General features: G+C 35.1%; 1 protein-coding gene across 1 annotated transcript in view; it reads left to right on the top strand.

The window, feature by feature from the left end:
• The window catches only part of LOC143244455 (uncharacterized), a 37087-nt gene extending 23225 nt beyond the window's left edge, over window positions 1–13862 (top strand). The window contains exons 11-14 of the mRNA XM_076489141.1: window positions 633–5310; window positions 6127–6271; window positions 7275–7439; window positions 8277–13862. Of these exons, the coding sequence (XP_076345256.1) occupies window positions 633–5310; window positions 6127–6271; window positions 7275–7439; window positions 8277–10993 (7705 nt within the window). The 3' untranslated portion in view covers window positions 10994–13862. The remainder of the gene's footprint in view (window positions 1–632; window positions 5311–6126; window positions 6272–7274; window positions 7440–8276) is intronic.
• Window positions 13863–13868: the final 6 nt, after the last annotated feature.

Genomic DNA, 13868 nt, shown 5'->3' with positions numbered 1-13868 from the left:
TTTGTAGGTGGTTTCATTCATTGGTTTATTAGGGTTTTTTACTTGTACTAAATGTACTCTGTATATCATATTTGTTTAATCAACACTGTTTTCATATAGCATTTTCATTTGCCTGTACTGTTAAGCTGAATATACATGGTTTGCATCTCATTGCTGCAAAATAATCATGTGCTCTCCACTTTGTGAGTGTAAGAGTCACCGTCAAGTCCTGCCAATTGTCAGTCAACAAAAGCCTAGACGCTACTGATTAGCTAATTTTCCTTCTGTCTCTGAGTTCAAAATTAGAGATGGCTGTGCAGAGATAGCCCCCTTGCAAAAATTTGAACTTCTACATATATATATTTTAAACACATTTTTCAGTTAAATCAAGATGAGATAGAGTTTTCTTCTTATAACAACAAAATTTCTGAAGTTTTTATAAGAGCAAAGCCATTAAGATACATAAATTATCTCTTCAACAATGGATAGTAACAGAAAAAGTAATAGTTTAAGAATATTCCATTGTCTTGTTTGTCAATTTTGTAGGTAATTGACATGATATAGGAAAATTCTCCTGTCTTTGATAATTTCTTTAAGGATATATATATATATATATATATATATATATAATTTGTTATTGTTGTGTCCCTCAGATATCAAATTATGAAACTTTGCTGGGTTACAGACAGTGAAAAGCCTGGGTTGGATACACTGGAAGCCTTACTAACACACCTGTATAAAAATAAAGGTGCTACACCTTCTAACAGTGATGATTTAGAGAGGAGGTGGCAAGCTTTATATCCAGTTTCTAGAGATCATGGTTTTCCCTTTACAAAAAATGCCAAGTGCAGCTTAAAGTTTGAAAATGATTTTGTTCCAGAGGTTTCTGTGGAGGATCATACACTTAAAAGAGATGGTTTGTTATTTTCCTTGAATTCTGAACAGTTGCCAAATGAAACTTCTTCTCTTAAGTCTTTCACAATGGACTGTGATGACAAACTGCATGAAAACATATCTCCTAGTCTACAGAACCTTCGGAGTAGTATAGAAGAGTTGTCAGAGCGAGACACAAAAGTTGAGCAGATACTATCTTTACAAAACTGTGTAGATGACGAGGGTAGTGACTCTTTGTTTCTGGATGTTGGAGAGGGTTCCAGTTCCACAGAACTGACATATCTTATAGCTTCTAATGAGCAGAAAGAGATGCATAATGGGAATGTCACCATGGTTGAAGAAACCCTTCTACCATTTTGTAGGGTAAATGAGACAGATGTAGCTTCCACTGACTGGATACAGAATGTAGCTGTCTTTCAAGGTAGTATCTCTATGGAAACACAAGAACATGAAATAGAAAATGCTAAAGATTTGAATGACCATGATGAACCAGATAATGGATTGACTAAAACTTTCCCTCATGATATGTCTGAAAAATCAGATTTTTATTTTTCTCAGGTAACAAATACTACTGAGCAGAGTAATTCAGGCACAGATAACATTTTATACTTTCCTTATGATCTGGAGAAGGAGTTCTGTGAATGTACTAAATCTAGCACTGAAATTTTGGTTGATGGTTCTTCCTTGAACATTTCTCCAGCTTCTCATACTTTTACCGGGAATGTAACACCTAGTACAAAAAGCTCAAACACTGAACTGTGCCAAACAGAAGTAGGATATCCTACAACTGACATGAACCAGTTTGATAGCAGCCATACAAGTTCAGAGGTAAGAAGTCAACCACATATGATTGGTGACAAGTCTCTTAGAATTCTCTTTGAAACAACACTGCCAAATTTCTCAGGAAAGAATTTAGTAGAAGCAATAGTGAGTGGAGAGATAAATAATGATCTTTCAGTATTAGAAGTAAACAGTTCTTCAGGAGATTCCAAGGTGCATGTAGTTGAAGAGGTATCAAGTAATGGGTGTACTTTGTTTGAATCATCTGTAAGGGGAAGATGTGTTACAGAGAGTGATTGTTCAACTGGTTGGGAATCAAACAAAAAAGAACCCTGTGCAGACACACAATCTTCAAAGGTCAGGCACGACTCCACTGCTTCAACAAGGAAGGAGAGTAGTGGGGATGATTCATATGTGAAGTACTATTCAACCTTACATTTTCATTCCTTAGAAGAGAAACCGACATCCATTCTTCACCTTTGTTTAGATAAAGAAACTGGTGAAAGAGGTTCATGTTTAGAAAACCCTGGAATCCCATTTTCTGACTCTGATTGCTGTTATTCAGACAGCTTTAAATTGCTTCCTGCTGTTAAAGCTAAAGATATTGTTTCATTTGATGGGTCGTCTGAAGCTGGAAAGGAACAGATCGGAACTTCCGTGTGCAAGTTTGGTGATGTTGTTTCATGTGGAGAAAAAGAAATGATGCTTGGTCCAAGTTATGAAATGAGAACAAAAGTGGGTCATAAATCTGAGCAAACATGTGTTACTGTTGATGATATAAGATTATCTTTTCCTCCTTTTGACAGTGAAAATATTTCCCAAATTAATTCATCCATCTTGTCATTCCCAGAACATTATAAGGTAAAGAATCTTGGAGTCTGTTCAGATGAAGAACTAGGTGATGGTGGGCACCTCAGTTTGAGTTGTGAGACTTTGAAATTTTCAGATAAGGAAATCACAAGTCCAGCTTTAGATAGTGGTGAAAATATTGTAAACTCAAGTGATAAGCAACAGATAGAAACTCACAAAAATAGTGACTCAAACCACTGGATGTCAGACATTAATATTGTTTCTTCAGGTTGTATACTTGTTGAGCATAATTCAGAGCAAGATAGTGTGTATAGGACAGTCAAGGAAAATAACATTGTAAAGTCACAAGATGAGCATGAGGATCTCATAATGTTTGAAATGAAACTAGGAAGTCCAACACCATCAACTGAGAGTTACCTGTTGACTTCTGAAACATGTAAAGACCTCTATAGTAATAAACCTTTCACAACAGTTGGAGCAGTTTTTGATGGAAATCTTGAAATTAAGAATGGCTATAATGGTTTATCTGACAACGAAAATCTTGAACAAAGTTTTAGTAATGAGAAAGATCAAATTAGTTCTGATCAGGAATTGGAGGAGTTAATATACAACAATATAGTTGAACAGAACAATCAACTGACTGTGTCTTCCTCTTTTAGATTTCAGCAGGGAGAACCAGATAGTAAAGTAACTGAGAAAGGATCTGTGAACTGTGAACCTTTGTTTAAGAACATGGAAAAAAGTGGTTTTAGTCAAGAAGTTCACATACAGGAAGATGTTAGCATGTTTCAGTGGAGTAATGAAGATGTCATTTCTTCTTCATTTGATTTCTACTCTACACAATATGATGAGCACTATACAACTATAGGTGGTGGTGACCATGTAATGGAAGGTAACAAACAAACCATGGGCAATACAACTATCATTGGTGGTGATCATGTGATGGAAGTTAATGGCAGTTTTGAAGATAACATTCAAATTTCAGTAAACAATATCCTTGATAATGAGGTTTCGAAGTTAACATGTACTGGTAGTTCTTTTAATCAGAGTTACCAGGAAATGTCTGAGTTTTACTCAGCAGAATCCAGTAACCAAGATACAAGCAATGAAGATGGACAATATGAAATGCTTCAGAAAGAAGTATCTTGTATTGACACCATGGATAACATTCATGATGTTTCCATAGAAAAAAGTAATATCTTACCTTTCCAGTGCCATACAGAGGCAGAAGGTCCTGACAGTGAGGTGTTAGGCGACTCTTTCACAGAAAAGGCTAGTTTACAGGACAGAAAGTTTCAGCATCAGAACAGGAAATATCATGTTTCTGATGAGCCACCATCAGGATCCAATAAGTTTTCACCACTTGCAGACTCCAGTGTCATCATTGTGCTTGACCAGTTGTTGTTATCTGAAGTTATCCAGGTTGTTCAGACAAATATTTGTAAAGGCAGAGAAGAAGAAAATACATCCAATGAAAATCTTTATTATTCTGATACAATGATCTGTCAAAATGAATTTGATGAATTATCCAGAAGATTGGAAGTAGTCAAAGAAAATGCACCAATTCCGGTTGTTAAGAATGAAATGGACATGCTGCCAGTGGTTGAAAATGCTGGTGAACATGTCAAGAACCATGGTTCTACTGGTGTTATACCACTTGATAAATCTGTTGAAGATTTTTCTTCTGATGAAACATATCTTAAGGATTTTTTGACTGATCAGAGATTAAAACACAGTGATAATGAATTCAGAGATGCACCAGCAGATGACATTTTTATAGCTACTGATCAACAAAGAGAGGGGTTCTTTGATGAAGTTATCAATACAGATGAGGGACAGAAAGAACAGACAGCTTCTACAAGCAGTTCTGAAAGTGTTGGAGAATACCAGTTGGAAGATATACTTGAAGGTCTTAGTGAAGGAGAAACAAAAACCAGTCTGAGTCATTCTCACCATGTTTCAGAGAACATTGGTTACGAAGGTGAGGAAATATGTTCTAACCCAAATTATTTTGAATTTCCAAGGCCTTTTCAAGAGGATTCAAATGTCTGTGGTTCAAAATCAATAGTTGATCAAGGAGGTAATGATGAAGTCTTTAGGTTGTTAAGGTATGACCACACTTCATTCTGGTCAAAAGAGCAAGAACTTAGCATTTTGTGCTCAGAACAGGATGACGTCTGCTCCAGAACGGAACCAACTAAGAATCATTCCTCCAGTATAGATGGTTTATCCATTTACAGAAGTCCAGAGGAGGCATTTATTGAGAAACCAATGAACGTGAATGGACAGAAAGTTATTCAGGATGTGTCCAACCAACTATTTTGTTACAACGAAGAGCCACGTTCTCCAAATATGTATTACAATAGCTATCCTTTGGTACTAGAAAGTCCAAAAGGTGAATTGATCTTTGAAGGAGATGATATTCTTTCTGGTAGAGAATGCTTGTGTACTGACCAGAGTGGAGATGTTGAAGTAACCAGCAAGGACCAAGAAGGACTTCTGATCCTGTCAGATGATGATATACCAGAACAAGAGTCTCTCACTGAAAATACAGGAATAGAGAGAGGTTTAAATGTAATCTGCAGAAAAGACTTTGGTAAGCACAACGTTGACTTTCATCTGAGTGACACTGATGATTCTAGCAGCTCTGATACCACTTGTAGCCCTACATCAGGACCATATGAGTGCTTTAATTTGAAATTCAGATATTGGAAGGTAGAGAAAGATTTTAAAGGAAAAAATCCTGAAAGTGATGAACTAGAAGAAGAGAAAGGAGATGTGAAGTTTTCTACGTGGGATTGTAATGCCACTCCTACCCGAAGTGCTCTTTTATCAACAGAAAGAAAGGTATGTATATAGTCCAAAGATGTAGGTCACATTTTCCAATAAATCCTGTTTTTTTGTTATTGCTGTAAGTGACAGTTTCTATGTATATTTCTATACATATGTATAAATATATAAACACATACACACACTAAATGAAATATAATTAAAGGTTCTTTATGATGGAATCATGTTTCGAATTTCAGATATCTGTTCTTGAAGATTTATAGAATGCAAAAAATGAGCAATGATTATGAATATTGTAGACAACTATAACAAGCACAAAAGTTTGATGTAGTGTTAATAATTATGTATTGTGTATGAGTAACAATAATATAAAGTTGAGTGAAACTCCTATATTTGAATCCATGTTTTATTTTCATAGAATTTCTGTATTTGAAAACACTACAGACACAGCTTCTTGCTCAATTAAAGGGATCCAACCATGTGGTTTCCATTGTTTTTGAAGTTTAAAACTTAAAGTTTGCATGGTTTTGATGTTTCGACAAGATCATGGTAATATATTACTCGTAACTAAAGGTGACTGATTTCCTTTTATTAGCTATCGATTGTTTTTGGAATATTTGTATGGAACAGTAAAATATTAATGAATAGACTATCCTTTAAAAGAATATAAGTGGAATTTTTAGATTTTAAGTTTCTGACTTAGTCAAAGATGTTTTTAAGTTCCTGCAGTCATTCCATTTGTAAGTAAAGTATATATTGTCAAACCCATATAACCTCTCCTGCATGTGACACAACTAATATAATAGACCCATGAAATAATACTGAATAAAATAGTCTCCATGGTACTTATGTGGTTATAACTGTTAACTGCAGCTGCTTGGAATGAAGAAAAGCGTATCTTTTCATGAAGATTATCCAGTGCTAATTTACAACTATCCCCCAGAAATCGAGAGTAATGATGATGTGGAGGATGATGCTGAAGCTTTCGTCTGGAGCATGTATGATGAAAACTATGCAGGTATGACCTGTATCTGATATGAGAAACTTTTAGGTTATTTATCTACTTAGTTGTTTAACTCCCTTTACCAATAGGAGAAACCACTGATCTGCCAAATTTGACAGCATATAAACATTATTTAACAAAAACGTGCATGGTGTTGAAGCAACCCAACACTGTCATTTTTAATTTACTGTGTATAAGTTTGTGAAACGTGGCAAGCATTTAGTAAAAAGTATGTGTGCATTGTACGCAGGACAGCATGTGCTAATAAAAGTATTTGTACTAAAGATATGTCTGTGAATCAACCAATTCAGTCTGGCTTACACTGACAAGTTGGATTATGAGACAATGTTTGTGTAATGAATAAAACTACCCTTGGTTATTGTCCAGTTTGCATATTTGAATAACCTGTAGAATCTTCTAAATGCATATTTAATTTTTTTTCAATGTCTCTGTATCTGGTATGTATTCTATCACAAATTATCATGAACTCAGCAGTGTAGAGTAAAATTAATAGTTATTAAAAATAAAAAATACAAAAAAACGTTTTTGTCTTTTGACACATTAAAAGGTGAAATCTTTATTATAGTTACATCCAACTAGTTTTGGTAACTGTTTACAAAACTAGTGGGCTGCAACTAATAATAAAGTTTACCTTTCAATGTGCCAGGTAGAAAAAAAACTTACATTTTTTATTCTTAATATAGTAGCATAATGTGCCTGAAGAGTAACCCTGACATTAAATGTTCAATGGTACTTGGTAAAATGTCATGGCATATGCATTTTGACCCCATAGGACTATGTGTAAGAACATTTCTATTGATGATACAAAACCAACAGTGCATTAAAGGAAAAACTGTCATCCAGCTGAAGTAAAATGCTGCTTTTTTTACTCATTTAATTTCTTTGAATATATTAGAGATCTTAAGATGGATATGCTCAGTTATATGATTTGTTCTTATAGAAGATGTAAGTTTTGTGGTAGGTTAGTTTACAAGTTTGGTTGTATCTTATATTGTAGATTGGGACTTAGAGGGAGCATTAGGTGAAGATCACCCTGTTGCAGAAGACATTAAACAGAACTGTAGTGCACCAATCTGTTTTGAACCATTGGTCTCAACTCATCAGAACATTGATGTGTCGTATACAGTTGGAAGTGTTTCTGACAATGACGATGTTGTAGAAGGTTAGTTCTTGTCCAGGCCCAATTTTGCTTTTGTGCATTTACTACTGTAAAATTGGTATTTGTATTAAAACAACTTTCCTTTTTTTCTGGAGGTGGGATACAAGAAGTGGTATAAATATTTTGAGAGGGTTATCTCACGGAAGGTTGAACCAATCATATAAGTTAGTGAATACGGTTAATATTAACCCTGAGATATCAACACAGTATTTCAACATTTATTATTGTCATTCACCTAGATTATTTAACACTCAATGTGGGAGTCAATGAGATTAAATTAGATGAATTGAGTAGGATATAGAGGGCATGAAGGAAACAAGTGTATAAAGATGGGGAATCGGATCTTGTTTTGCACAGCATAGTGGTCACTAAGTAGTATTGTGTGGAACATTGGGTAGAGATTTTACTCCATCACAACCTGGAAATGAGAGCAAATTCATCTGTGCTGTTCAGAATTTAAAATAACAAAGAGTACTGGAAAACTTGGTTTTAGGGTGTGTTTTTTTTTTTGTTTTACAGTTGTTGGTTGTTTCAGAGATTTGTTTACCCAGTTACTGTCAAGTTGGATCTGTTATTTCAGTAGCTGTAATAATTTGTCTAGCTCTGTTATGTAACACATTTTACACTTACGATTTTTCTATTTAGTATATTAATCTTCTAAATATCAGATTTTAATTTAAACTGGATGACAAATAATTACTTGTGTTACAGTAGTATGATTGGATTGATATATTCTACTGAATGTTTTATTTTATTCTTTAGGTAGCTTTGTTTTTTACAAGTATTTCTTGTATCTTGTACATATCTACTATACAAAAGCTGAATGTCCATTGTTTACAGATGTACCAAAGATTGCTGCAGAAGAATTTGTGCAGGATATTGTTCAAGACAACAAGAATTTGCTGAGAAAAGACAGGCCTTGTTTTAAAGAAAGTTTGTCTTATAGTGACAGCAAGAATAAGGAGGTCCTTAGTCACAGTTTCTTTACTTCCTGTAAACCTGGTACCCAATATCCTAACAAGGAAGACAAAAACCAGTTTTGTAGATCTGGTGCAGATACCTCTGGTTCTGTAGCTTTGTCATATATGGAAAATGAATCGTCATCTTCACAAAAGGATGAAACACAGGTTGTGACTGAAGCCTATAATTTGGCAATAATGACAGTTCATGACCTGGAAGTTGATAATTGTCATCCAAGTTATGATCACATGACAGGTTGTGTAAGGAACAGCATGTGTGAGGAATCCCAGTCAGGAGTTAGTTATGACTTTCAACCATTATCAAATCTCCTTACTTTACCAGACAAGTTGCCTAATTTTGTAGATTTTCATAATCTAGGACACCTGAAAAGAGATGTAAAAGGTTTCTATCATGCAAATACTTTTAAACCACTGACTTCCAATGAGGCATGTTTTGAATGGTGTACCTTACGACAGTCCAAAGAGCCAATTCAGAACACTAAGAAAGAATTTTGTGTCATGGAGGAGAACTTTGGTGAATGTACAGAGATTGGAGTTGAGAGACTTAAAAAAGAACCTGATCCGTACTCTCCAAATAACGAATTGTCTACTTCTGACTTTCATTTTGAAATTGCAGACAGTGACCAAGAGGACTTTTTTAAATGTGATGTACAGGAACTTGATGAAAATTGTAAAGAATGTGAGTCTTCCTTAGATGAAATCATACAGTCATTTACTGAAGGAAATATTGCAATTAATTATAAAGAGTCAGAAAATAGCACGAAATTAATGATGGACAGGGATATTCAGAGCCAACAAGATGACTTGGAAGATGTTGCTGAATCACTGACAGAAAGAAATGGTCAAAGGCAATGTAAGGAACCTGAAGATGTCGAATCACTAACAGAAAGAGACAGTCAAAGCGAACGTAAGGAACCCGAAGATGTTGAATCACTGACAGAAAGAGACAGTCAAAGCGAACGTAAGGAACCAGAAGATGTCGAATCACTAACAGAAAGAGACAGTCAAAGCGAACGTAAGGAACCCAAAGATGTTGAATCACTAACAGAAAGAGACAGTCAAAGCGAATGTAAGGAACCCGAAGATGTTGAATCACTAACGGTAAGAGACAGTCAAAGCGAACGTAAGGAACCAGAAGATGTTGAATCACTGACAGAAAGAAACAGTCAAAGCGAACGTAAGGAACCCGAAGATGTTGAATCACTAACAGAAAGAGACAGTCAAAGCGAACGTAAGGAACCCGAAGATGTTGAATCACTAACAGAAAGAGACAGTCAAAGCGAACGTAAGGAACCCGAAGATGTTGAATCACTAACAGAAAGAGACAGTCAAAGCGAACGTAAGGAACCCGAAGATGTTGAATCACTAACAGAAAGAGACAGTCAAAGCGAACGTAAGGAACCCGAAGATGTCGAATCACTGACAGAAAGAAACAGTCAAAGCGAACGTAAGGAACCCGAAGATGTTGAATCACTAACAGAAAGAGACAGTCAAAGCGAACGTAAGGAACCAGAAGATGTTGAATCACTGACAGAAAGAGACAGTCAAAGCGAATGTAAGGAACCCGAAGATGTTGAATCACTAACAGAAAGAGACAGTCAAAGCGAACGTAAGGAACCCGAAGATGTTGAATCACTAACGGTAAGAGACAGTCAAAGCGAACGTAAGGAACCCGAGGATGTTGAATCACTAACGGTAAGAGACAGTCAAATCGAACGTAAGGAACCCGAAGATGTTGAATCACTGACAGAAAGAAACAGTCAAAGCGAACGTAAGGAACCCGAAGATGTTGAATCACTAACGGTAAGAGACAGTCAAAGCGAACGTAAGGAACCCGAAGATGTTGAATCACTAACAGAAAGAGACAGTCAAAGCGAACGTAAGGAACCCGAAGATGTTGAATCACTAACAGAAAGAGACAGTCAAAGCGAACGTAAGGAACCCGAAGATGTCGAATCACTGACAGAAAGAAACAGTCAAAGCGAACGTAAGGAACCCGAAGATGTTGAATCACTAACAGAAAGAGACAGTCAAAGCGAACGTAAGGAACCCGAAGATGTTGAATCACTAACGGTAAGAGACAGTCAAAGCGAACGTAAGGAACCCGAGGATGTTGAATCACTAACGGTAAGAGACAGTCAAAGCGAACGTAAGGAACCCGAGGATGTTGAATCACTAACGGTAAGAGACAGTCAAAGCGAACGTAAGGAACCCGAGGATGTTGAATCACTAACAGAAAGAGACAGTCAAAGCGAACGTAAGGAACCAGAAGATGTCGAATCACTAACAGAAAGAGACAGTCAAAGCGAACGTAAGGAACCAGAAGATGTCGAATCACTGACAGAAAGAAACAGTCAAAGCGAACGTAAGGAACCCGAAGATGTTGAATCGCTAACAGAAAGAGACAGTCAAAGCGAACGTAAGGAACCAAAAGATGTCGAATCACTGACAGAAAGAAACAGTCAAAGCCAACGTAAGGAAGCAGAAAAAGTGGAATCACTCATAGAAAGAAATGGTCAAAATCAACAAGATGATTCAAACCCTAGCTCTGAGTTCCTAACAGACAGAAATGTTTGAAGGCAACTTGAAGAGTTAGAAAACAATGAGTGTTACCAACATAAGGAATTAAAAAACCATGCATATTTTACAGCTAACAATTATTGTGAAGTGAGAAGTACTGGTGTGAGTCTGTTCACTTGGAGAACATTGGTGTTGAAAGAAGCAGTGATTTTGAACATGTTGGAGGTGACTTAGAAAAGTAAACCTATACATAATTGATCTTTATCGGCTGATTGGTACTTTACGAGACATTGGTCTTATGAATACCAATAAGTAAGATTCTAGAGAGCAGCACAAGTAGTAACTTTGTTACTGGATGTAGATCTATAAACAAACAGGTCTAACTATCAGTTGGGTGATGCAACAGAATCCTTCAGTTTGGCAAAAATGTTGGAACCTTAATGAAGAGTTACAATATTTAAATGTAAACATCAAACTTTGTTCAAAAACTGATATAATTAAAGTCTTAGTTAGAGAGCCACTTTTACTATAGTCTGATCAAACCAATGAAAGGTCTTAAGAGTATCACTACTGAAGAAGAACCCAGACCTTCTCCACAAAAGTTTGGTAGTTATGAAAAACAAATTTATCTAGTCATCGGTTTGAGGAAGCTGAAACATTGGTCATTTAAAGAATAACTGCCAGAGATTGTTTGAGACAAAATAAATAATGGAGTTTTGACTCTCAAAGTGATAAGGTCAGTTTAAAGATGGCTCACAATTACTTCAAGGATAATAACTGAAATTCTGATGAAGATAATATTGTTTATTGTTCCCTGAAGCAATCTTGAAAATATGATTAGGTACTTTACAGTCGGGCTTTGCTTGATAAGTGTGAAGTTCAGATGTAAACATTGAAACATATCATTGCTTGTAGTTTTCTTGATTAGAACCAAGCCAAACAACAAATCCAATCTATTACCCTAAGTCATTGTGAATAAGGAGAAGAGTCTATGGATGTTTATAACTCACCAGAAACATCATTTTGTGAAGGTTCAAAACTACATAGGTTGTGCTTAAAGTAATACTAATTATAGACATTTCTTTTGTACTAACTGAGATGGTACCTGCAAACTGACAGTTTGGTGGTAACTTATGGATCAGTTAAAGCTATAGTAAGGTAATTTTTTGTTTTGTATATTTTGACAGTATAATTGTTTTTGTTGTTGATACAGTTCATAGATTATAAAATGTATATTATCCATCAAACACTGGGATCTCACCAACACTAAAGTCATGGGTCGTCTACTGTAGTATTCCCAAAGTGCAAGTTTTCATATGTTCTCTATTTTAAATTTTTATTGTGATTGTTATATTGACTTCTTTTTTTAAAAAGTTCTAAGCAACTTTTAAACACAGTGGATGTCTTATTTCAACTGCCTGTCTTTTCTCCAGGTTTGGAGTTCTGAACTCAACACAGAGCCCAAAATGTCTCCAAAATTAGACCAGTCCATATGAAACTACCCAACATGTGTTAGCTGTCTAGCAACACTTTTTTTAAAAAATAAGGGTTAGTATAAAATAGTTTATGCTTATTGTAATTGAGTGGGAAGAACAGTTAACCCATTAACTTCTGATTTATGGTAAGGGGCATGGTCTGGCTCGGGCAGTATACCATACATGGTGTACAGCTTGCAAAAATTCCACATAGGCACAGATAATTGGTCAATTAAAGAAGCCTACATTTTCTTGAGTACTATAACGTACTGAACTTTTGCAGTTAAAACGAGAATTTTCTCTCTTTTTCATTCTGAACGTTATCAACATTACTTGCCTTGTCCCCTCAAAAGAAACATCTTTGAGTATAATTTAAATTGGCTTTTTCATTTTTTTGGTAAAGAGATATAGCTGTTATTACATCTCAAGACCTTGAGACTTTAGTGAAGCTAAAATCATTATATGAAACAAAAATATTTTTCTTACCAAAGCTTTTCACCATGAACTAACTTAAGCCATAAATGAATTATGGAATCTGTTTGTAGTTACTACAGTATTATCACATTTTCAAGATGGAAACTGTTTAATTAGTACAATGTGAATATTCTTTCATGTAACAGCATTCCATCAGAAATGTAGAGTTTTTGTTTTCTGGGAATATGTATGAAAGTTACAAATTCTGCAGAGGGTGAGAAAAAGTCTGACAGTGTTATAAATGCATCATGACCAGTATACTAAATGTTGCTAAATCACTAAGTGGTAAGTTTGATGAAATGGCAGTTCACAAGCTTGCTATCTTTTGGTACATATACCATAATATGAAGTTCCTAAACACCATAGCTGTGATTAAGCCGTTTTATCATACTTGAATAACTTGGTTTTGATGTAGGGTTCTTAATTTACTTTGTTCCACGATGCTTTCTTTTTATCTTTTAAACAATATCTTACTTTGTAAATTTGCTCACTTTAAGCTACTATTATTTAAATTAATTTAACATACTCAAGGTTTCTATGCAGCTATAGATATATATACAAGAAAAAAAGTTGTATTGCTGAAATTGTGTTAAAGGAAACCAATTTTCTGAATTTGTAACATTTTTATGGAGTTACTAATGAAATAGTCTCGAGTGAACTTCCTGTACGATATTTTATGTATGGATATTACCGATAATTAGGTGATTGTTTAGAAGTGAGAAATCAAAATAATTATCGCCATAATTGAACTGTGAGCCATGTATATGCGTGTGTGTATATATATATATATATATAATCTTTTTATGCAGTATAGTTCCTTCAGAAAAGAAAAAAATGTTTTCCATGCCAAAAATAGAATTAATGAATTTAAGCAGAGTTCACTGTGATCCGTCCTGATTCTCAAGTATTTATGGTAATTTTACAGATTTGTTGTATGTGATGGTGGTAGCCAAAAATAAAATTATTGACAATTACCACCTCAC

Source organism: Tachypleus tridentatus, chromosome 2, assembly GCF_004210375.1.
Source record: "Tachypleus tridentatus isolate NWPU-2018 chromosome 2, ASM421037v1, whole genome shotgun sequence".
In the NCBI taxonomy this organism is placed as follows: domain Eukaryota; kingdom Metazoa; phylum Arthropoda; class Merostomata; order Xiphosura; family Limulidae; genus Tachypleus; species Tachypleus tridentatus.
Note: the sequence above shows the minus strand (reverse complement) of the source record. Positions and strands in the feature narration are given on the sequence as shown.